The sequence below is a fragment of the Cricetulus griseus genome, chromosome 3, assembly GCF_003668045.3.
Source record: "Cricetulus griseus strain 17A/GY chromosome 3, alternate assembly CriGri-PICRH-1.0, whole genome shotgun sequence".
Classification (NCBI taxonomy): domain Eukaryota; kingdom Metazoa; phylum Chordata; class Mammalia; order Rodentia; family Cricetidae; genus Cricetulus; species Cricetulus griseus.
In genome coordinates this window covers 205826767-205853299 of record NC_048596.1, presented here as the reverse complement: position 1 = coordinate 205853299, position 26533 = coordinate 205826767, and the positions used below count along the sequence as shown (strand labels likewise).

The 26533-nt window shown below is 42.3% G+C and overlaps 1 protein-coding gene across 1 annotated transcript; it reads left to right on the top strand.

Moving 5' to 3' along the window:
• Window positions 1-540: 540 nt before the first annotated feature.
• On the top strand, window positions 541-26533 carry LOC118238505 (zinc finger protein 431-like; the record flags this gene model as incomplete). Its single annotated transcript, XM_035441704.1, has 2 exons — window positions 541-690; window positions 26222-26533. Coding segments are annotated over exons 1-2 (462 nt in total), but the record flags the coding sequence as incomplete, so codon positions are not given.

The window sequence follows — 26533 nt, the reverse complement described above, 5'->3', positions numbered from 1 at the left end:
GATCTTTCCAAGGCAATTGTCTAGCACTCATATCAGGAGCCTTAGCATAACCCAAACCTTGTAAAGTCTGAGAAGAGACCTGTATAGGCCAGCCAGAGGGCCAATCTTTAGTGGCTATGATGCTCTAATCAGCTCCAGAATCTAGTAAGCCTAAAATTTTCTAACCATTCACAATTAACTCAAGGGTCGGACGTTGATCAAGATCTAAAGCTAGGAAAGTTAAGTTTGATCCAGTGGAACCAAAGCTTCCCTCTCCTCTCTCTCTGGCTTGTGCTGGAAACTTGTCATGCAAACTTGGCAAAAGCAGTAGCTGTGCTATCCTGTCTCCAGGAGAAATGGCTGTAATCCCTCTAGGAGATTCTACCATGATCTTTACTACACCCATGTAATCAGGATCTATAACTCCAGGATGTACTCGTAAACCTTTCAATGCTGCAGATGATCTTCCTATACAAGCCTACTGTGCCAGGCTCAAGGGGTCCCTTAAAATCAGTGTCAACGAGCTGGACCCCCATTCTGGGAGTTAATACGAGTCTGGTGATGGAGCATAAGTCCAGCCCTGCGGAGCCTGTAGTGGCTCTCCTCAGTCCCTCAGATGACGAAGAGAGGGCCAGGTTTCGGGACTTGGCTCCTGGTTCTGATCCTCCATGGCCCCATATATTTGTGGGTCCTGGGGTCGTGGGCCCCATCGTCAGTTTTTTTGGATGGGCTCCTCCATACCCCTGAACAAGAGGCTGTCCACTGATGTCTTTTACTGATCTATAATCCTTAGCCCAATGATTTCCTTTTCTATATCTAGGACATAAGCCAGGTTGCTTAGGGCACGGGGCGGAGTTATTGACTTTAGTGTTTCCTCCCTCGGGGCATTGCTTTCTCAAATGCCCTTGCTGGCCCCATTTAAAGCAAGCTCCTGAACTTCCACCTTTCTTTGTTAATTGCATCACAGCAGTTGCTAGGCCAGCATTAGTCAGCGGACCCCCTAACTCCCTACAGACTTTCATCCAGACTTCAAGGCCTTTACCCTTATATGGAGTTATTGCAGCCCTACACTCCTTTGTACATTGTTCATAAATCAGCTGTTTGATCAAAGGCATAGCAGCATCTGGATCCCCAAACACTCGTCCTGCAGATTCTACCATTCTTGCCACAAAGTCTGAAAAGGGTTCCATAGGACATTGTAATATCTTTGTAAGATTTCTACCGATCTCACTTTTGTTAGTCAGAGACCTCCAAGCCCTAATGGCTATTTGATTAATCTGATCATACAATTGAGGAGGATATCCTGTCTGTTGCTGTGCAAAACGTCCTTGACCAAGAAGCATATCCACATCCCAGTATTGATTACCAGCCGCGTGATTAATCGCACTTTGATCATTGGCAAACTCAATTTGGAAAGCTCTCCAATCCAAATATTGTTCTGGTGATAAACAAGCTCTTACCAAATTTATCCAATCACTAGGTGTCATACAGAATCGAGTGAGTGCTTCTACCTGAGCAATTGTAAAAGCTGCCGTCAACCCCATAGGTGCGTACTGACTCTGACAGAGCTTTGACTATTTTAAAGTCAATTGATTCACGATATCTCTGTTGGTTACCATCTGTAAAAACTGGATAAGCCAGTGGTCGAGTAATCCAGAACTAAGTGCGAACCGTACGTCACACTTCCGGACAGAAGGTGGAGCAACCAGGACCTCCTACTTCCTCTTTCGAGCAGTAGGGGGGAGGAGCGATAGGGCAGTGCCCTTGCTTTACAGTCGCCATTTTAGGGCACTGTTTTTCTGATACTTTTAAGGAATGTTTTTCCATGAGCTCAATAATCTCTCCCTCCTCTTCCTCCGTGAGGTCCTCATCCTCACATATATCCTGCTCTGATTCTGAATCCTCTCCTGGTTCTTTTAACTCCTTCCTCAACTTTCCTAGAGAAGGATAGACTTGCTTCTTATCCTCTTTCCGTTTTTCCTTTTCTCTCTCACTTTCTGACTGTTCTGATCATTCTTCTTGGAGCATTTCAAGGGCAGCCTGTCCATTCACTATAGCTTTCTTATTTCCCTCTTTGTCTTCTAGACAGCTGCGCACCAGATGCCAAACCGGGCGAACACTCGGCTTCAACGTTCCTTCTTCCCAGGCAAAATCCAGGTCTTTCCCTAACTTATCCCAACTAGCCACCGTGAGATTATCCGAGGCAGCGAAACAGGGTGCTATGGTGTCGTATTCATTCGGGAACCTCTGCAACGTGGCTTTAGTTAACCTTAAATTTTTAGAATGAAGCAGCTCTTGAAGAGCCAGAATAATTGGATGTGATTGTGATGATCCCATTGTGCTTTTGTCTTAGTTTGTATGCTCCGAAGGTGTGCAAGTCGGATAACACCACCAGAAAACAAAAGCCCACACTGCAATGTTAAAAAGCAGCCAAATCACCACTATAATAGCGGGGTCCATTCACTTACTCTCACTCTGCAAGTTAAAGCAGAAGCGAGGTTTTTTACTTTCGGTTCCCTTTTGTTGAGAACAGTCTTGCTCCTCTCCGGAGGCTTATTCCTCTTTCCCGAGTGCTTTGGTACTCCTTTACCGGAGACCTATCTCTGCATTCACCGCGGATTTTATGGTTCCACTTACCTTGGGAACTTACCGGCACCACCCTGACTGTGAGAAGTTCTGATTCCCCATACGGGTCACCACTTGTCGTGTCCACCCTTGACCAGCAAGAATGACACAACACCGAGGTATCTTCTTCACCACAGTTTAATCGGGAACTTCTTGATTTACAGTGAAATGGTGGCCCCGGGTAGAGGAAGACGGGGCCTGATATAGTCTACATCTACCAATCACCTAACCCTATGTGGTGCACCAGGATTGGTTGTCTCCAAGCAGAATTAAGAGGATACATGGCCTTTACCAAATTAGGAGTTGTTTACCACAGATTGTACTCGCTGTCGGGCTGGAGAAAGGCAGGAACCGGCGCAATCTTTTGGGTGTGGTACTTTGCAGCTTGCAACATCCAGATACCACATGAATTGGAAAGCTGCTAGCTTTGTGTGGGGCCTGGAACAGGAGAAGGCTCTTCAACAGGTCCAGGCCTCTGTGCAGGCTGCTTTACCTCTTAGACCATGTGATGCAGCAGACCCAATGGTATTTGAGGTGTCAATGGCAGATAGGGATGCTGTTTTGAGCCTTTAGCAAGACCCTATATGTGAATCACAGAAGAGACCTTTGAGATTTTGGAGGAAGTCTCTACCATCATCTGTAACAATTCCTTCTGCCACAGCCACCCATGCCCTGCCCCGCCATATGGGCACTTTCCACCAGGCCCCCCAAATTCTACTGGCTGCATTAAGGTCCCAAGAAACACACAGAGACTTATATTAGGTACAAATGCTGCTTGGCCAACTGACTAGGATTTCTTACTTGCTACTCAGTCTAAGTATCAACCATAAAGACTTTGTTGGACACCAGATGCTGGCATCTTCTCTTGCCAGGATCACATGGCAGCTCAGAGCAGAGAGTAGGAGGAAGATCCAAAAGGGATGACTTCCTTCTTGCCCTTGCTTATATATGAGTCTCCTTGCAATGTTACTTCCTGCCTGGATCACCACTTCTTTACTACATTTCCCAGAATCCTCCTTGACTCCTAGTTCTGCCTAACTTGCTGCCTCATTGGCCTAACAGTACTTTATTTATCGTCCAGTAAGACAAACACATACACAGAAGCACTTCCCCCATCATCCATATGCAGACAACTGTTTTTCCTTTGAAAGATAGGTCTCGGGCTGCTATTGGGCCATTGTGAAAACGAATATTTGACAGTAGGCCACCAAATTACCATATGACCTGTACTCTCCATCATGAGCTGGGTGTCATTGGTCCCACCAAGTCATGAAGTGGGACTTGAACAGCAGTAGTCTATTATCAAATGGAAGTGGTATATAAACGTTTGGGGCCAAACTGATCCTGAAGGCACAATCAAGTTACATGAAGAAGTTGCCTGAATGCCTATGTCCTCTACTCCTGTTACAATGCCATCTGCTTCCAAGTATGCACCTATAGCCTCATGGGGTGTTCTCTAAGATTGGTCGACTGAGGGCACAGTTTACTGATGGTTCTGCATGTTATGCAAGAACCACCCAGAAGTGCAGCATTACAGCTGCAGCATGACAACCTTTTCAGGGGGCAACTCTGAAAGACACTGGCAAAGGGAAATCTTCACAGTGTGAAAAACATGGCAGCATACATTGTATTATAATTATTTCATTCACTGACTGTGGACTGCAGCCAATGGATTAACTAGATGATCAGGGACTTGGAAAGGGCATGATTGGAAAATTGGTGAGTAAGATATCTGGAGAGGATGTGTGTGGATAGATCACTTCAAATGGGCAAAACGTGTGAAGATTCTTGTGTCCCATGTAAATGCTTATCCAAAGGTGACTACAGAGAGGAGTAATGAAGTAGATAGAATGACTTGCTCTGTGGACAGTCAGCCCCTCTCCCAAGCCATTCCTGCCATTACTCAATGGGCCCATGAACAAAGTAGCCATGGCAGCAGAGATGGAGTTCTACATGGGCTCAGCAACATCGACTTCCCCTCACCAAGGTTGGTTGAGCAACAGCTGTGGCTGAGTGTCAGATCTTCCATCAGCAGAGACCAACCCTAGGCCCCAGATATGGCATCTTTCCCTGGTGCCTGCAACCTGGTGGCAGGTTGACTATATAGGACCACCTCCTCTGTGGAACGGACAAGTTTTGTCCTTAATGGAGGAGATAATTATCTGGTTATGGATTTCCCTCTCCTGCACATAATTCTTTTGACCAAACCACCATCAATGGACTTATAGAATGCCTCATCCACCATCATGGTATTCCACACAGAATGATTCCAACAAAGGAACTCACTTCACAGACAGAGAAGTGGGAAAGTTGACCCATAATCATGGAATCCACAGGTCTTACCAGGTTCCCCATCATCTTGGGGCAGCTGGCCTGATAGAAAGATGGAATGGCCTTTGAGGCCACACCCTGGAGGACTGGGGCAGGTTTCTTCAGAAAGCAGTATATGATGATTTGAATCAGTGACCAATATACGTATGGTTTATCCCATAGCCAGGATCCACAGGTCCAGGAGTCAAGGGGTGGAAAAGGGAATAGTTTTACTCACTGGTACCTCTAGTAACCCACTAGGGAAATTTTTTTCTTCCTGATCCCTCAACCATAAGTTTTTCTGGCCTAGAAGTTTTGGTTCAAGAAGGGTCAGTGCTCCTGCCAGGAGCCACAACAAACATTCCATTGAATTGGAAGCTCAGACTTCCCTCTGGTCATTTTGGGCTTCTGATGCTCTTAAACCAACAGGCTAAGAAAGGAATAACAGTGTTGGGAGCAGCAATTGCTCCAGATTACCATGCAGAAATTGGATTGCTTCTCCACAATGGAGATAAGAAATATTATGTCTGAAGGGCAGGAGGGATCCTTTAGGGCATCTCTTGGTGCTACCGTGTCCTGTGATTAAAGTCAATGGGAAATTCCAACATCCTAATCCAGGCAGGATGACAAAGGGCACAGACTCTTCAAGAATGGAAATATGCATCACTCCTCCAGGAAAAGAGTCAAGACCTGCTGAAGTGCTTGCAGAGGTTGGAGAAAATACAGATGGGTAGTAGAGGAAGGTACTTATAAGTACCATCTAGGATCATGTGACCAGTTGCAGAAATGAGGATTATAATCAACATGAGTGATTCTATTGTATTAAGAATGCATCAGTACAGGTATTTGTGTTATCTTCCAATTTGTAAATCATATGTTATAGCATCAATAAGACAATATTAAATGGATGTCCCAAGGGACATTGCCACTGATTCTAATTTATGAAGTATTTGTGGTTGTATGAGGGATAGTTATATAACATTAGGCATAAATATGACCTAGTTTAATACATAATGCATTTGCAATTGTACATGGGATAGTCATATTATGCTTAGGCATTTTATGACCTGATTGTTGTTTTCATTTGGAAATTAATTGTGACATAAGGAGATATGATTGTATGTCAAGTAGACAAGGGGAGCACTCATGATGGCTATTCTTGGTTGTCAATTTGACAGTATCTGGAATGAACTGCAATGGAGTTCATTGGAGCACACATCTCTGATCCAGGTCTTCAGGTAGGAAGACACATGTCTTTAATCTGGACCACAACTTCTGCTGTAAGACTATATGAGGACATGGAAGAAGGAAGGTTTTGCTTTTTCCTTGCTTGCCCTTACCTTACTAGCACATCCATTCCTTCACTGGAGTTGGATTCCAGCATACACAGAAAGCCAGGTGAGAAACCCAGACTTGTGAGAAGGAGCAACTACTAGATCCTTGGACTTTCCATTCACACCTAGCCACTGTTGGATTAGTTGGTCTGCAGCCTGTAAGTAAATCATTCCAATGAAATATATAATGAATGAATCTAAAGATAGATTCTATATATAGATAGAATCTATAGATATCTATAGAATATATAGATAGAATCTATATAAAGAATCTCTATATATCTATAGATAGATAGATAGATAGATACATAGATACATAGATAGATACATAGATACATAGATACATAGATAGATTCATTCCATAAGTTCTGACTCTAGAGAACCCTGACTAATACAAGCACTTTATAGACTCATTTTTTATGCCATTTTAGATTGTTCAGGTCTTTCAAAACTTGTCATATCTTATAAGCTCTTGTTCTACCTTGGAACAAAGTCCCACACTAGTCTACAGGTCTCAATTGACCTGATCTCTTCTTTACCTCTCTGATAGACACAGCCCTATCTTTCCTGGTGAAGTGGGTATTGTACCCTTCCTCTCTGCCTACATTCTTTCTTTATGGGTTTTATATTGTGTTTTTTTCTTTATTCTATGACATTGCCCATTGGTTGTGAAGCTTTAGTTCCCAAGAAGGACACTTTAGCACAGATTTAATTTTCCCTTATAGCCTACCAACTGTAAGAAATGACTCTCCAACATCTCTCTCCATCTGTTATATCCAATAGACCTGCCCAATCAGAGGTTAATGTAGAGTATACTGACCACATATTCCTCTCCAGTGGTTACTTTTTATACACAAACATGTTCACTCTGAGCAGGCATCTTGGACTCAGTAGTTTTTCTTACTAAAGAATTCAGACACCTGACAAGCTCCACTGCAGCTTGCTAACATTCTCATCCCTTACATACTATGCACAGGGACTTAAATATTTGCATAAAACTTTTCACAGTTCTCAAAATGTCTCTACATTTGTGCACTGGCTTCCCCCATGAGGCAGACATGTCATTCCATTCCACATAGCCCAAGAGAATCCCACCAGGACTTCCCTTCTTCATCCAGACTTGTCTACTCAGAGAAAACTCTGAGTAGAAGACTCTGCTTTTGTTGCATTGTTTCTCATCCAACACAAGGCCCAAGAAACCACTCCCATATCAAGAAAGCCCATTACCCCATAAAACATGTGAAGGGTAACTATCTGCCACCCTCAAAGACTGTCTGACCACAGTTTACTGTGTTGTTCCTCACAGCTAAGGTCATGCAATCACTTATCCCTAGCTCATGGTTGGTTCTTTCAGACCCTGTTTGTGAAATAAGTGTTACATAATACTTTTCATAGAGAGACATGACACACATCTTCTAGTCATGCCAGATACAGAGCCAAGTGGCAGAATACTGTAACAATTACACTCAAGTCCACTTTAGTGCATCAAGTTTATTGGGGGTTGCTGACAGAAGTATAGGTGACTGTCTAGTTACAGGAGCATGCATGACACAAATGCAACTGTATCACGGGAAATCACAACCATCACTGGGGAGGAGTCATGAAAACTACAATGGGAAGTTCCCTGCCTGTCTTTCAGGCCACCCTATACACTTGAGAAATCTACCAGGCAGCTCACACAAGCACACCCATGTACACACACACACACACACACACACACACACACACACACACACAAACTGATAAATGGTTACTGAATAAAAGCTTAATGGTGATGTTTCATATATTTATTTTAGGTATGGACTGGCCCTTAACAGTTCCCTGACACTGACAAACTGAAGTGGCCTTAGGGGTTAGGAAATATACTTCAACATCTTAACTCTGGGGCTGAGGAAGATGAAAATTCTTGGTGAATCAAAGGCAGGATAGGCTTCTTTGCCTGTGCTCTGAATAGGTTAGGGAAGGATTCTGATCACAAAGTCCTCAAAAAGAAGCAAGCAAGCAAGGAGATAGGGAATAACTGAGCTATACCAAGATCTCTGTTGAATAACCCACAATCTTCCACGGCATTCTGAGATAAGATGACTTTCTCTATCCACTAAACTGTCAATACAAGGTAAAAATGATTGACCCTTAGGATGCCAAATTCATCCATTATGACAAGAACTTGTGTCAAGACAAGTAAAAATACAAATATAAAGGGAATGAGAAGGAAAGAGATGTAACTACAGTGAATATGTTGAAAATTGGAAGACAGGGACTGGAGAGATGGCTTGGGAGTTAAAAGCACTTGCTATGCTTAGAGCGTACCTGGGTTTGATTCCTAGCTCCCACGTAGCCAAACACAACCCTCTGTAAGTACAGTTCAAGAGGATCCAATGCCTTCTTTTGGCATCTTCTGGTCCTAGTACATACATGGTACACATACATGCAGGCAGAACAGTCATATATATTAAATTTTTTAGATAGAAAGACAGAATTGTTTGTAGGGATAAATTGGATCATTCATGCAAGATTAGTTAATTTCCAGGAAAATATCAGCAAACAGACTCAAAAAACATGAAGCCCAGAATACTTCAGATGGCTGTTGTGATGTGCTGCCCAGAGACTCCATCAGAAATAGAAGATGAATTATTACATTGTTTCATGGTACCATTGGTATTCATTTCTCACTATTGTCTGAAGATGACACATCCCAAACAAGTCACCTTGTCTTAACACAATCCTTGTCTTAGTTAGGTTTCTATTGCTATGAAAAGACTCCATGACCATGGCAACTCTTTTTTTTTCTGTTATTTTATTTAAATTAGAAACAAGTTTCTTTTACATGTCAATATCAGTTCCCTCTCCTTCTCCTCCTCTCCTGCCTTCCACTGACCTCCCCCAATCCCAACCCCTTTCTGCTCCCCAGGGAGGGTGAGGCCTTCCATGGGGGATCTTCAAAGTCTGTCATATCATTTGGAGCAGGGCCTAGACCCTCCCCAGTGTGTCTAGCATGGCAACTCATACAGAAAACTTTTAATTGAGTTGTCTCATTTATAGTTGCAGAGTTTCAGTCCATTATCATCATGGTGGGGAGAGTGGTGGCAGGCAGGCAAATGTGGTGCTGGAACTGAGAGTACTTATATCTTGTTCAGAGGCAATGGGAAGTCAACTGATAGTTGCATTGAGGAAAACTTTAGCAATAGAGACCTCAAAGCCCACCCCCACAGTGACACAATTCCTCTAACAAGGCCATGCCTGCTATAGTGAAACTCCTTTGGGGGCCATATTCTTTCAAACCACCACTATTGTCCTAAATGTTTTTATAAAAACACAAACAATCAAGCTGAGAGACCTATAAGAATAAATTAATTCACTGATAACATTGGCAACAGCAACATAACTCAGTCACTGAAAGAAAACTCAGACTAAAAAACAGGGTTCATACATATGCTGAAGACCATCATCTGTCAATTTACCCAGTGGTCCTCCAGGGCTGAACTGGCCATGTGTTTATCCTAATCCGAGATCCTCTGATTTGAAATGTTGAAATTCTGAGACCATCAGGGCTCAGAATCTACCAGTCAGGGTGGGCTCCAGGTTTCTGGCTATTTCTATGTGATTTCTACTGAAGAGGGCCAGGTCTGCTTTCCAATGGATGAGCTGGCTGTCTTTCTTCACTGGCCTTGATGCCCAAGTAGGTCTGCAAAGAAGCTGTCCATGCCTTTGTCCACCTGCCTCTGACCTGTATACTGATGTCCCTAGAACTTCTGATCCAGGTCAGAAATGGGTGTGTATGAGCAGGTGTGTGTGGGGGGTTGGGCCATGGACTGGAAAGAGCAGGACAACTGCAAGAAGGTCATTGGTACATGCATTCACCAGCTGTGCCCCAAACTTGCTATTTCAGCAGAGACCTGCAGATCAGATGGAGGTCTCTTCTCTACAGAAAGTCACCCTGTCTGGATTCTGGTGGAAGGTATGACATAGAGCCCAGGCACTGGTGCCTGGCATCTTTGCATTGTCAGCATACTTCAGCCAGCAATACTTCACAGGCAGATGTTAAAGGTAGGACGAGGAGTGATGTTTTCTTTGGGATCCCTGTTTGGTGAGTCTTTGTTATTTTTAAGTCTCTTCTACTTGTACACTTGTATTGTGATAACAATGAAACAGAAATTACATTTTAATGTTTGTAGATGTGGAAGAATAATTTTGAGTAATGTCAACAGTGTGTCATCTGTTGTATGAGACCAGTCCAGTATTACTTAGAGAGGACTCTAAGTGTTGGAATCAGGTATCACTATTGAGCTAAGAGCTTAAAGTATCTTAGCTGGTAGCTGCTTTTCAACTTACTATGGATGTTCACATATTTCTCTTTTTAATGTTGTACTGTCATCCTTTTTCAAAGAAACACTGGAATACACAATGAAATCAAGATTACTCTATGGTTAAAAAAAATTTCTCTGTATGGAAAAGTTAACTATTTATGCAAAGGTAGATTTAGTAGAAGTGGTTGGCTAACTTTCCTCTCCTGATTAATGATGGGAAAACAGAAGGAGGGAAACCAAGGGACTCTAGGCAGCTGAGCACTTGAGTGTAATTTGAATGACAAGGCTTGATTTTATCATTATAGCTCTTTTGATAACAGAGTTAAAAATTTACAGTTCAGTGGGAAAGTCTGTGTCAACAGGCCAGCTTGTTCAGGGTTATAGAACACACATTATTTGTGTACAGAAAAATGTCTGAGTTATAAGAACGTCATTCACCCGAACTATTCTCTAAACATGGAGGAAGTCACAGGCATTCCTGTGTTCCTTGTCACATTTGTTGGCAGTCCAAGTTCCCTTCTTGAGAAATACCATCATCAGATGTCCTCATGCCCATTTCACAAATCATTAAATCCTCACAAATCCTTAATTCAAAGCCCAACATTTAATGTTGGCTTCATGTCCATTATATTTCTGTTCAATGGTATCACAAGTTTTACTTCTCTCACCTCCTCTTTAAATTTGTAATTAAAATTACATGAGAGTTGCCAGGAAGTGGTGGCACATGCCTTTAATCCCAGCACTCTGGAGGCAGAGGCAGGTGGATCTTTGTGAGTTCCAGACCAGCCTGGTCTACAAGAGCTAGTTCCAGGACAGCCTCCAAAGCCACAGAAAAACCCTGTCTCAAAAAAGGAAGGAAGGAAGGACAGAAAGAAGGGAGGGAGGGAGAGAGAGAAAGAGAGAGAGAGAGACAGAGAGAGAGAGAGAGAGAGAGAGAGAGTATGGAAAGTACATGAGAGTTATGGAGTTATGAGAGAATGAGACCACCCGAAGTTCGCAAAGGCCAAAGGCAAAGCCTCAATTAAGAGACAGACTGCCGGGTATCTCCAAGAGAAGGGAGAGCAACCTTGCCAAAAAGGGAGTTTGGGGTTTTACAGGGTGGTTTTAGCTGGCAATGGACTGTCCAATGTAGACTTGAGTAAGATGGATAGCCCCTCTGGTCTTGTCCCTTCAGGGACGTCATATGGTCCGATGAGCTTCAGCCAGTCAAAAAGTAACAGTCTGAGGTGACGGTTGCCAGCCTATATAAGGAGGGGTTTTTGGGAGTTCAGAGTCTCCGCTCTGTAAGCTGATGCTCTCCCTCTCAAGTAGCATTAAAGCTTTACTGCAGAAGGATCCTGAGGAGTGTCCCCGTGTCGTTTTTGCTGTCGAGACGGTTAGCACAGGACAAAAATGCAAATCAAAACAACTCTGAGATTCCATCTTACTCCTGTCAGAATGGCTAAAATCAAAAACACAAATGACAGTTTATGCTGGAGAGGATGTGAAGAAAGGGGAACACTTCTCCACTGCTGGTGGGAGTGCCAACTTGTACAGCCACTTTGGAAATTGTCCCTACATGCAGGATGTCAACCTGGGACAAGAGAGTCAGGTATAGGGAATAGGGACAAGAGATGCACAAAGAACGACCACAAGACAGAATTCTGATCAAGTGGCAAAACTTTGCTTTTTTTCTCAGGCTAGTTTATATAGTTGGCAGAGCAGGATATGGGGAGGGGTAGAATGGGTTGTTTGTGAGCCAGGTGTTAGTGTAGGCAGGATATTAGAAAGCCACAAAGAGGATGTTTGGCAGGATAAAGAGTTTATGAGTAAGAGGTCCAGGAAGGGGTTGCCTAAGTGACTGAGCCTGTGGGTGGAGAACTGGGCTGTTTCTTTTCTTGAGCTGAGGTTCTAAGGAACTGCTATGTAAAGTTTGACTATTTGGCTTACCAAGCATGGCCTAGGATCTCATGCCAAGCCCTGAGATTCGGCTCCCAACAGGAAATCAGTATGGTGACTCCTCAAGAAAATGAGAATCAGTCTACCACAAGATCCAGCAATTCCACTCTTAGGCTTATACCCAAAAGAAGCACATTCATACAACAAGGACATCTGTTCAACAATGTTCATAGCAGCACTATTTGTAATAGCCAGAAACTGGAAGCAACCTAGATGCCCCTGAACTGAAGAATGGATAGAGAAAATGTGGTACATTTACACAATGGAGTACTACTCAGAAAAAAAAAAATGGAATCTTGAAATTTGCAGGAAAATGGATGGAACTAGAAGAAACCATTCTGAGCAAGGTAACCCAGTCACAAAAAGACAAACATGGTATGTACTCAGTCATATGTGGTTTTTAGACATAGAGTAAGGGATTACCAGCCTATAATCCACACTGCCAGAGAAGCTAGTAAACAAGGAGGACCCTAAGAGAGACATACATGGTCCCCTGGAGAAGGGAAAAGGGACAAGATCTCCTGATCAAATTGGGAGCATGGAAAGAGGGGGGAGGGAGCTAGGAGAATAAGAAGGGGAGAATAGGAGGGATCAGGAAGATATGAGCGAGCAGAAAGATTGAGTAGGGAGAAGAATTGAAGAAAACAAGAATGGAGATATCATAATAGAGGGAGACATTTTAGGTTTGGGGAAATGTCTGGAATACTACAAAGATGACACCAGATAACAATCTAAGGAACAGAGGAGAGGCTACCTTAAATCCCCTCCCCTGATAATGAGATTGATGACTGACTTATATGCCACCCGATAGCCCTCATCCAGTAGCTGGTGGAAGTAGAAGCAGACACCCACAACTAATCACTGAACTGAACTGGAACCCAGATTCAGAGAAGGATGAGTGATGAGCAACGGGATCCAGACCTGGCTGGTGAAACCCACAGAAACTGCTGACCTGAACATCGGGGAGCTCTTGATCCCCAGACTGATAGTTGGGATACAAGCATGTGACTGATACAGACCCCAGGAATATGGGTTTCAGTGAGGAAACCTTGGAAATCTATGGGACCTCCTCTAGTAGTACAGTACTTATTCCTAGCATAGGTGTGGACTTTGGGAGCCCATTCCACATAGAGAGATACTCCCTGAGTCAAGACACATGGGGGTGGGCCTAGGCCCTATCCCAAAGGACACGAAAGATTTTAATGACACCCTATGGAAGGCCTCGTCCTCCAAGAGGAGCAGAAAGGATATGATAGGTAGGGTTTTAGTTGGGGGAGGGTTGTAAGGGAGGAGGGGAGGAAGGGGAAACTGGGATTGACATGTAAAACAATCTTTTTTCAAATTCAAATAAAAAAGAATAAAAGGGAAACCCAGTGACTCATGCCAAGCCAAAATAATAAAATAATAATAATAATAATAATAATAATAATAATAATAATAATAGCTCTAGTTGGAGATGCAAGCAGTTGTTCCCATCACTTCAACTGTCTAAAGTAGATAGTGATGAATGAACCCTGCTGCCTGTTTGCTTAAAGCTCAGCTAGCCCTCTGACCTCACACACATCCCAGTAAACCTATCTTATATCCTCAGTATTTAATAGAATTTCTGTCATGGTTATTTTTTAATAACACTTGGATTTTCTCATTTAGAATCTCATTTTGATAGTCATATAATCTTCTGTGAGTTAATAGGCTTCATATTATTTTCTATAAATTACCAATTTTTGGTTCAATTATTATTTATTGTGAACTCTTGTAGGACTTTAGCAGAGTCCCTGTATCTGGGATAGATATTAGAATGAACAGTTGTTCTTTGGAAGTACTTTGACCTTGAAGAATCATTGTGGTAAAGAGTAAACTTTCCTTGTGGGAAACAGTGATTGTTTTCCGTGACTTGTAGAATTGTTTTGCTGAAGGGGCCTTGCAGCTCTCACATGACTTTGGTCGCAAGACACCTCTGGGATACCTGGGGTTCCTGGATAATTGTGTGTTGCAAATTATGCATAATAAAGGACTGAAGTCTAGGAACATGTTGCTTTCCTCTAGTGAGATATTTGGATTAGATTAGGGACCTAGGTATGAGGAAATACTTTACCCAAATAGCAACAACTTTGTGTAACTATTAATAAACATGCCATCAGAGAGGCTGGACATTCCTGCTGCCACATAGGCCTTAAAATTTCATCTTGGAGTACCTTCTTTCTTCAAGTGACATGTGCTACACAGAATACCCTGACATTGCCCCTCTAGTAAATATTAATATCATTACAGGGTGGATTTACCACCTGGTTCTCACTCTGGGAAAAGGAAACTTTCTACTGTTGCATTCCCAATATCCCATGGGGCAAATATTCACATTCGTTGTGACGATCAAAGGTAGGTACTTGTATTTTTTCTAAGCATTTGTTTTGTTATAAAATAGAAACAGTAACTAAAATTATAAATATTTGCTCAAAAATATGAGCAAAAATATCAGTTACATTAAGATATTATATGAAATGAGTAATGTAAAAATGAAGGACAGACAGGTTTGTATCCCCTATGATAATAATTGATGTCTTATTTAAAACCTCATTTTGATAGTCATATATTATATGAGTCAACAGGCTTCATAACAGTTTTTATAAATTATGAATTTTTAGTTAAATTATTATTATTCACTTTGTAATGTTTTATTTTTTAGTATAGCACATTAAGAATGAGGAAAAGTTAAACTCTTAGGCTGTCAGATGGGTTTTATTCTGATGTCCTTCTTGAAGTTTATTGATGTCATTACAAGATATTGATCAGGTATTTTTACACTTTTTCTCAAATAACTTTTTGATGTCTTAATTTGGGGGAGCATTTTATTGTTTTATCAAGCTTCTTTATAAATAGACATGACAGAAGTAGCTATTCCAGGTCATTAACTCTCAGGATAACATCAAAGCTTTAAAACTTGGACAAGGACAAACTAGGTCATATTTATATTAACTGAACCCTGGATTACATTCAAAAACATCCTGTTACTATTTTCAAAAACATGCAAACACACACACACACACACACACACACACACACACACACACACACACACACACACACACACACACACACACACCACACACATCAGGTTGGTCAAGAAGCTGTCTGCTAGTTTTCTTGGCCTAAGAGACAGAGCTGAACATGTGAGCTCTCAAGATACTTCAGTTATTCGGGTAGACATTTAATTCTCATAAAATACATTTACTTACCAGTTGAAATCTTTCTATTTTATTTTTTGTTTTGTTTTGTTTTGTTTTTTGAGACAGGGTTTCTCTGTGGCTGTGGAGTCCATCCTGGAACTAACCCTTGTAGATCAGGCTGGTCTTGAACTCACAGAGATCTGTCTCCTTCTGCCTCCTGAGTGCTGGGTTTAAAGGCGTGTGCCATCACCACCTGGTGAAATCTTTTATCACCTCTCTGTAACTATAGAAAAAACTTTGTTTAGGGAATAAGTGGAATTGGGAAGAAATTTCGAAGGTCATCTTGAAAGAAGACGTTGTCATCCACCATGATCAAGTAGGCTTCATCCCAAGGATTCAGAGATGGTTCAACATAAGAAAATCCATCAATGTAATCCACCATATAAACAGACTGAGAAACAGAAACCACATGATCATCTCACTAAATGCTGAAAAAGCCTTTGACAAAATCCAACACCCATTCATGAAAAAAGTTTTGGAGACATCAGGGATAACAGGAACATACCTAAACATAATAAAGGCAATACACAGTAAACCAACAGCCAACATCCCACGAAATGGAGAGAAATTCAAAGTGATTCACCTAAAATCAGGAACAAGACAAGGATGTCCACTTTCTCCATATCCCTTCAATATTGTCCTTGAAGATCTAGCTAGAGCAATAAGACAGCAAAAGGAGATCAAGGGAACACAAATCGGAAAGGAAGAAGTCAAACTCTCACTACTTGCCGATGATATGGTAGTCTACATAAGTGAACCGAAAAACTCTACCAGGGAACTCCTACAACTGATAAACACCTTCAGCAAAGTGGCAGGATACAAGATTAACTAAAAAAAATCAGTAGGCCTACTATATACAGATGATAAATGCAATGAGAAAGAAATCAGAGAAACATCACGCTTCACAACATCCACAAACAGATGATAAATGTGCTGATAAAGAAATCAGAGAAACAACACCCTTTACATTGCCACAAACAACATAAAATAACTTGGGGTAACTCTAACCATACAAGTGAAAGACCTGTATCATAGGAATTTTGAGTCTTTAAAGAAAGAAATTAAAGAGGATACTAGAAAATGGAATGATCTCCCATGTTCTTGGATAGGTAGGATCAACATAGTAAAAATGGCAATCTTTCCAAAAGCAATCTACAGATTCAATGCAATCCCCATCAAAATCCCAGCACAATTCTTCACAGGCCTTGAAAAATCAATTCTCAAATTTATATGGAAAAACAAAAGACCCAGGATAGCCAAAACAACCCTTTACAATAAAGGAACTTCTGGAGGCATCATCATCCCTGACTTCAAGCTCTATTATAGAGCTGTAGTTCTGAAACCAGCTTGGCATTGGCACAGAAATGGAACAAAGACCTCATCATAAATCCAGCCACACAGAACTTATTAGAAGAGAAAATAGTTGGTACTCTCAGACGAATTGGTACAGGAGACTGTTTCCTGAATATAACACCTGTCACGGACACTGAGATTGACAATTAATAAATGGGACCTCCTGAAACTGAGAAGCCTTTGTAAGGCAAAGGACACAGTCTACAAGACAACACAGCCACCCACAGAATGGGAAAAGATATTTACCAACCTCACATCTGACAGAGGGTTGATTTCCAAAATATACAAAGAACTCAAGAAGCTACTCAACAAAACAGCAACTAATCCAATTAAAAAGAGGGTATAGAACTAAATACAGAATTCTCAATAGAGGAATCTAAAATGGCTGAAAGACACCTAAGAAAATACTCAAAATCCTTAGCCATCAAGGAAATGCAAATCAAAACAACTCTGAGATATCGTCTTATTCCTGTCAGAATGGCTAAAATATAAAACACTAATGACAGTTTATGGTGGAGAGGATGTGGATAAAGGGGATCACTCCTCCACTGTTGGCGGGAGTTCAAACTTGTACAGACCATTTGGAAATCGGTATGGGGGTTCCTCAGGAAAATGAGAATCAGTCTACCATAAGATCCAGCAATTCTACTCTTAGGCATATACCCAAAAGATGCACAGTCATACAACAAGGATATCTGTTCAACCATGTTCATAGGAGCATTATTTGTAATAGCGAGAACTTGGAGGAAACCTAGATGCCCCTCAACTAAAGAATGGATAGAGAAAATGTGGTACATTTATACAATGGAGTACTACTCAGCAGAAAAAAAATTCACAGGCAAATGGATGAAACTAGAAGAACCCATCCTGAGTGAGGTACCCCTGTCTCAGACAAACATAGTATGTACTCACTCATATATGGATTTAGACATAGAACAAAAGGTTACCAGCCTACAATTCACATCTCCAGAGAAGCTAGAATACAAGGTGGATTCTAAGAGAGACATACATGTTCTCCCAGAGAAGGGGAAAGGGACAAGATCTCCTGAGCTGACTGGGAACATATGGGGAGGAGAGAGGGAGTTAGAAGAAAGAAGGGGAGAAGAGGAGGGGAGAGGACAAGAGAGAGCAGGAAGATTGTGTCAGGGTAAGAATAAAGGAGAGCAAAAGAAGAGATACCATAATAGAGGAAGCCATTAAAGGTTTAATGAGAAATCTGACACTAGGGAAATGTCCAGAGATCTACAAATTTGACCCCAACTAACAATCTAATCAATAGTCAGAGACTACCTTGGAAGCCCTTATCTGATAGAGATGGATGACTACCTTATATGCCATCCTAGAGCCTTCATCCAGTAGCTGATGGAAGCAGAGGCAGACACCCACAGCTGAACACTGAGCTGAACTCTGGAATTCAGTTGCAGAGAGGGAGGAGTGATAAGCAAAGGGGTCAATACCAGGCTGGAGAAACACAAACAGAAAAAGCTGACCTGAACAAGGGTTTGCCCATGGACCTACACCAATAGCTGGGAAACCAGCATAGGATTGTTCAGACCCCATGAAGGAGGATGTCAGTTTGGAGGTCTGGTTAATCTATGGGGCCTCTGTTAGAGGATCAGTATTTATCCCTAATACATGAATGGACTTTGGGAGCCCACTCCACATAGAGGGATACTCTCTCAGCCTAGATACACGGGGGAGGGTCTAGGTCCTGCTCCAAATGATATGACAGACATTGAAGACACCCCCCATGGAAGGCCTCATACCCCCAGGCAGCAGCAAGGGAATGGGGATCTGTAGGGGGACAGGGAAGGAGGGGAGGGAGAGGTAAATAGGATTGACATGTAAATGAAGCTTGTTTCTAATTTAAATAAAAATGGAAAAAGAAACAAAACAATAAGAAAGGGTAAACCTGCCCTTCAGTCTGGTGCTGCTTAACCTTGCCTATCGGGCTACACCTGCTGATAGTGATCTCTGATTCTTCATCACAATAGTCATGGAGCCTTGAGAGCCAGGTAATTCATGCCTATGTGTTTATCAATTCAGAATTTATCCCATTTTACTAATACTGTATTCTGGTAGCTGAGACTCTTTGATTTCCACACACCCATGGCATCTGAATCTGACCATGTATTCAAAGCATTCAGTGTCCTAGGAGATCATGTCTTTTCTTCTGTGAAATGGGTTTATGGATACACTGAATTATCACATGGGACCAAACATTTTCAGAAAGAGGCCAGAGATGCTTTCCCTCTTTGATAGTGGAGATCTGAACACAAGGCTTTCTTTGTATCATCCTGTGTAGCACCGACTGTGGTAGTGAGAGGTCTCTATCATCTTTCTCAGGAAAGGTAACAAGAAGTCATTGGTCTACCAAGGGCTTCATCCATATCCAGGAACATTTCTCAAGATGCTTTTGAGTCTGTGCCACAAGAGGTCAGGATCCTTTCCAACTCTGGTGTAGAGGGAAGACAATGAGTACAATTCTTTGAATGTAAATTCTAACTGTATTTCATAGCTAAGTCCCATCACACCTCATCAGTATGCTTATGTGTGTATGAAAGATGATTTTTATCTTCTGTGTCAGTTGGGGCTAGACATGGGGATTCAGGTCACTGCAACAAAATTCAGCCAGCTTAGCATATTCTCTTCTTGGCTAAGGAGAGAATAGCAACAGGACAGTCTATGTCTTGGATTTCATTAGTGTTCTCACCTGAGCTGACTGTATAGTGAAGGGGCCAGCTCCCCATTTCAGCAGCCATAACAGCCAAACACATGATTGCCATAACCTTGCCTTGGTCACTTAGAGGTCAGATGCCTGCCTCGTGGCAAGGAACCAATCAGAAGTTAGCTGGTGGTGCTATGATTTATGGCTCTGGGTGTGCTTTACGGACAAGCACACAGCAATGATGCAGAGAGCATAGCAACCACCCTGGGAGGGCTTTTAGGCCATAACAACCAGTTGACCAATCAACACAGGGCAAACCCTCCAAGCCTGGAGGCATACCAATCCTGAACCTGTGCATACCCCTAGACACTCCCCTTACACTGCCCTATAAAGATCAAAGACCCAAGCTAACATGGGGTTAACTAGTTAAACTACAATAAAGCCCCATGCAATTTGCATCAAGCTTTCACCGCCATTCTGTGATTGGGGTGGCTACGGTCCTGGGCTAAAATTCTGGAAGCCTGAGCTTTCTGAGGGTTTTACATTTGGGGGCTCATCCTGGATTTGCAACCACCCCTCACCTGAGTGGAGTCGATCTTGGAGGTAAGTGGGTACCCTGTATTGTCTGCGTCTTTGTGTTTTTGTGCCGGCTGAAATCTGGTTCTGTGCTTTGCAGTCGCTCGTGTCTCTGGAAGATACAAGAGCTCTAGTCTCGGGAGGAGACAGAGTATGATCAGCAGACGTGCTGGGGAGATCACCGACTGCCATCCTGGAAGACTTTCCAGGAAGTCTGTGGGAACCTCAGGGATGCTTGGGAGATTGCCATCTGGGAGCCGGGGTACGGTAGTTCTCCTGGATTGGGGAAGTTATCCGTCCTCCCAGCCGTCTGTATTTCTGGAGTGGTTTTGTCTGTCTAGGTGGAGACAGACATCTGATAGTTTTTCTCTGTGTGTCTTGGGTGTTGTTTTGTCTTATTTGTGACTTTGATGATGGGACTGACCGTAACCAACCCCCCTCAGTCTGACTTTTAACCACTGGACAGACGTTAAGGACCATAGTTAGTCAGTTAAAGTTATGACACCCCCTTTGTTGAGTCACGTGGCGCCACACTAGGTAACTTTTTTTCCAGTCTTTGTTTCTGTATGGTTTCTGTACAAGAATTGTTTAGGGCAGAGGTTCAGATGACAGCCTAAGAAGGACTTTGATAAGAGTATATGTTGACCAAGAAATGAGAGAAAGTGTAGGAGACTAAAGTAATAGAGAGAGAAAGGAAAAAAGAAATTTGTCTAAGAATGTTTGTAGGAAGTTATAGAGGATTAAAGCAAGCTGTAGAAGGTCAGAGAAAAGGTTGTTACAAGTCAGAGAAAAATGTAAACTGTAAACTGTTATGGTTTCTCATGTCTACAAATAGTAAATTTTAAAATTGGTAATGAAAATTAAAATTTTAACCATATCAAGCTAATTCAGTTTTAAAAGTTCTGTTTATTTCCCAAGTAAATTATGTATACTTGCTTTAAAATGCTCTGTTGCCTGGCATAATCTATGTTTTGTTACATGGCTGACTGATAACCATTTTGCTGAAGTTGAAAAAGGTACTTAAATCGCCATCTTGACTAAAGATGATTGCATGGAAATTAGAGGTACTATCTTAGAAACAAGTTTTTGTATTAAGATTTAAAATGTTAACACTTCTATATATTACAGAAAGACTTTAAAGGAATTTAAATTTCTTTTTAAAACCAGTTGTTTTAAATGTTTGTTTTTATTAATATTTGTACCTAAGAGCTTCAATTTAGAATTATTTTTAAGCAAAGCCTGACAATGTAAAGTTCATGTTTTATAAAAGATGCTAATCTATTCTAAGATGTTACAGTTTGTGTTTTCAGAAGTTAAGTTTAGGGCATTGGTGGCACACGCCTTTAACTTCAGGGTACACACTCTTAAGTTTAGGGCATACCCCTTTAAGTTCAGGGCGTTGGTAGCGCACGCCTTTAATCCCAGCACTCGGGAGGCAGAGGCGGGTGGATCTTTGTGAGTTCAAGGCCAGCCTGGTCACAGATCAAATTCCAGGACAGGCTCCAAAGTCACAGAAAAACCCTACCTCAGAAAGAAGTTAAGTTTAAGCAAACAGCTAAAATATGTACACGTAGCTACTGTTTAAGGAATATAAGGTAGCTCTATGCAGTTTTAAGTTCAGCTGTGTTAAGTTTCAAACATTTTACTAAGTTAAAACCAGTTACAGTCAGACTGAAAACTAATTACAGAAATAAGACATTACCTAGCCACCTGTGTGCTTATTGTGTGCCTAAGGAAAGTAACTAAAACAGACAAACAGACCTCTAATGCTTCAGAGACCTGGAGAATATGGCATTTGAATTGTTATTTTAACAGTTTATAATATCAGACAGACTGCCAGATCCTGACAGTGACCCAAAGTCTCCAAAGAAGATTATGAGGCACCCCAGTTCCTGCACCTGGACGATGGTGACACTGACCAGTGAGCAAGATGCTCAGATGTGATACTTGTTGCCTGTCACGACCTGGCTGAGACTGTGGACAAAGCTGCTGGAAACTGGAAAATTGATTGTACCCCTTTGCCTAGACAAAACAAGGTCAGTCTTTTCCATGTCCATCTTCCACCGAGAGGAAAAAACCTCTCACAGCAAAGATTGCTGTTCTTTGAGACATCTGCCTCCAGCGGTAATGGAGAAACTTGGGTATGGCTAACTGTATATGGACTGGCTTCTAACAGGCTTCTGTCACTTTTTAGTAGATTCGGATAAAATATACCCTTCTCAGATCTCTGAAATAATAATGGTGGTCAGCTTGACAGCATCAGGCAGTCAGATCCACTTTAGACTAGTTAGTATGTTAGCTGATAAAGTAATGACTATCTACCGTTCAGGTACAAGTTCAAGGTTTTTAGGTTTATTTTGGTTGTCATCTAAATATAAACTTAAAGGGCTTTTCATCAGGCCAAAGGCACCTCTGTCCAATCCATACCTGGCTTTCTGGACAGAAGAAAGGTGGACATGCTTCTAGCCCAAATCTGTCATTATTGCTAGGACTCAAAGTTATAAATATGTTCCTGCTGTTTGAACAGATCCAGGTATCTGCTTTTTCTGCACTGTGGGCTTCAGTAAATAAGTTTTAACTTCTGTTCCTAGTTTAAACATGTCTTAAACAGGTTTCTGCTTCTGGCAGACATCTGAGTATCAGTTGCTGACTACAGGCTGTTCTAATTAGACTGCGAGCCCTGGACTTGCTGTGGATATGAACCAGTCCAGCTGATATGGACACCCCCTGTCTCTGCAACAGAATCTGCCAACCAGAAGCTCCTGATGGAATCCCCATTGCCTAAATTCCCTTTTTGCTTTTGACTAGCATTTCAGCCTTTTGGGGGTCCCTAACTTCATCCCAAAGTCAGCAGGAAGTAGCATGAGGTTGAATACGTCGTCCATTTTCCCTGGTTAAAATGCTAAGTCAAAAGGAACTCCCTTGCATGGGGATGCCAATATCTCTCACTCCCTGATGGGGGTGCTAGAGAGACAGCAATTCCATGATTGGAATTTCCAAAAAAGAAAATGAGGGAATGAAGGGGCCAGCTCTCCATTTTTGCAGCCATAACAGCCAAACACATGATTGCCATAACCTTGCCTTGGTCACTTAGAGGTCAGATGCCTGCCTCGTGGCAAGGAACCAATCAGAAGTTAGCTGGTGGTGCTATGCTTTATGGCTCTGGGTGTGCTTTATGGGCAAGTGCACAGCAATGATGCAGAGAGCATAGCAACCACCCTGGGAGGGCCTATAGGCCATAACAACCAGTTGACCAATCAACACAGGGCAAACCCTCCAAGCCTGGAGGCATACCAATCCTGAACCTGTGCATACCCCTAGACACTCCCCTTATGCTGCCCTATAAATATTTGTATGCAGTGGCTTCAAACTGTGTTTGGTAACCATCCACCATGGCGGGGGGGGGGGGGAGCAGGTGGGAGGGATCAAAAACCCGAGCTAACATGGGGTTAGCTTGTTAAACTACAATAAAGCCCCATGCAATTTGCATCAAGCTTTCACCTCCATTCTGTGATTGGGGTGGCCGCAGTCCTGGGCTAAGATTCTGGAAGCCTGAGCTTTCCGAGGGTCTTACAATAGTTCAGTGATGATAGTATCTTTTATCTGTGGCATTTGATAATAGGCCCAGTCATGACTTACAGAGTAGTTTTCATTTCAGATTCTAATCAGTTCAAGACTGAGATGCAACTTATATACTGTTTGACCATTTCTGTACACATTTTTACATCTTAAAATTTTCATAGCAACCTGGTGAACCAAAGTAGTAAGATCTTGTTTTGGGGGAGTTAAAGTCTTGAACCTAAGAGAAACACTGTCTAAGACAAAGGAGATTAGGACTCCTTCTAATATCATGGCACTTTCCATCCTGGTAGAATGACCTAGATGGTTTGAACTGTTTTGGTCTTGACTAAACACCATTTCCTGTTGTTCTTTCCTCCTGCAATGTGGAATGTTGCAAAAGATGTTATAGTTCATAAATGTGAAAGTGATGGCAAAATGCTCTAACAAAATCTCCGATGCCATTTGAAATTCCTTATGAATTTAGTGTATTGATAAATGTTTTTCCCACAATACACAAATACTAGCATTATCTGTCAATGGTTTTGTACATATTATGGGAATATTGTAGGGGAAAGGGGCCAGCCAAAGAAACCCACCCTTCTCCTGAAACCAGAGCTAGTAAAAGAAACACACCCTGGCTCTGAGACCTGAATCAGTGAAAAATACTTTTAGCCCTGAACCTAGAACCTAAGAAGCATACCCTGACCCTGAAACCAGTGGCAAAGAAACACTTTGTCCCTAGAATCAGAGCCAGTGAATGAAATATGCCCTGGCCCGTAATAGGACATGTGTAGGAAACATAGTTTGGCCCTAAAATCAGAGCCATCTCTGCCCCTGACCAACTGACCAAGAAACCAACCAATCCCTGAGTCAGAAATCTCCCCAGGAAAACTGTACATCCTAATTAGTCCTAGATAAATCCACCTGCCATCTGAGTTGCAGCTGCTGCCCTTCCCCACCTTGGCAGAGGCATCTACTCCCCTGAACTACTCCTTCCCAAATAACTCTCTTTTCACTAGAGTCTTGGGTGAAGATCTTCATTCTCCTGTGCAGAACAGGAAAACTATGCTGAGTCATTCCTTAGAGGGACTGAGCAGAAGAAACCTTGCTGAGACTTTCCCTTTTGGGGGGCTGAGTAAGGTTAATCAGAAAAAAGAACAACTTTTCTCAGGAGCGGGAGGAAATTGCTACATTTCCCCTGGGGCTTCCTCTCTACCAGAGTGTAGCAGAAGTAATATATTTGTATTCAGCCAAAAAGCAGATAGCTGTGCTGGGACTTCCTATTAGGGGAACAGAGCAGAGCTCAGGTATAAGGGCTCTCAAGAGTAGGACTGCTATATCCTTCATCAAGAGCATCTCGCACCTCACCACAGCTTCAGGGAGCCTGGATTCCCAACAAGTCAGGACACCTTTCCCTCCATGGCTGGACAGTTCTATTGAGGCTCCAGACTCCAGAGATGTCCTATTGTTTCTCTACCATCCAGAGCTGTCCTATTGCAGCTCAAGGTATAGTCTGGCTTCCTGATATCTTAGGATCTATTTGCAGCTCCATAGCTGTAACACTCATGTCGTGACCCGGCTTGTCTCAGCTTTAACCCACGACAGCCATGAGGTTCAGCCTGAGTGGGGGTGTGTGGACCTGGAAGCTCCCAGCAACCCAATGGCAATAAAGATCAAACACAGGCATCTTATCATCTTCAGAGAGCTCTCAGTTCCATGTTGTAGAACGAGAGTCATTTCTTTATTAGCCATCTTTTCTGGTGTTTCTTACCCATCCTGCCAGTACCACGAAGGAACCATTTCTCTCTTTGTTCCCTCTCTGCTCAGGCAGCTCGCTCCTAACTCCTAACCTTCTGTCCTCACAAGTTACTCACACACCTCTAGCACCTCCACCCAGGTGAGGGCCTATTCAGATGCTTAGGCCCACAGAGATGCAAATAAGAAGCATATTACCCAGAGGCCATGGTAAACAATAGTAGCCCTACTGGCATTAACAATACAATGGTGGGACAGGAGCTTTCTGGTGCTCCATGTTTAATGGAGCTAGAGACTGGGCCCCAAAATATTCCATAACAGAATTATTCGGTCCCCCACACACTCACACTTGCTTAAAAATATACCAGTGACTATCAACCTAGGCTTAAAAGAAGCTATTCTAGAGACTTCAGGCTTGCCTTTGAAGAGACGACAGTGTTTTTTGTGTGCTGTGGTGAAGTTGCTGATTCAAGGAGCTGAGCTGAGAGCTTCAGCGATCTGGGAAACCACAAAATGAATGCCATGACCTATGATGATATGCATATCAACTTCACTTGGGAAGAGTAGACTTTGCTGGACACTTCTCAAAAGAATCTCTACAAAACTACGGTGCTGGAGACCTGCAACATCACTGATATAGGATACAGTTGGGAAGACCATACTATTGACGAACATTGTACAAGTTCTGAAAGACAGGAAGGGCTTGAAAGAAGCCAAACTGGAGAGAAGCCTTCGGTCTATACACAATGTGTTAAAGCCTTTGCATATAACAGTCATCTTCAAAGGCATAAAAGAACACACACTGGAGAGAAACCCTATGAATATAACCAATGTGATAAAGCCTTTGCATATCACAGTTATCTCCTTATTCATAAAAGAGCACATACTGGGGAGAAACCCTAC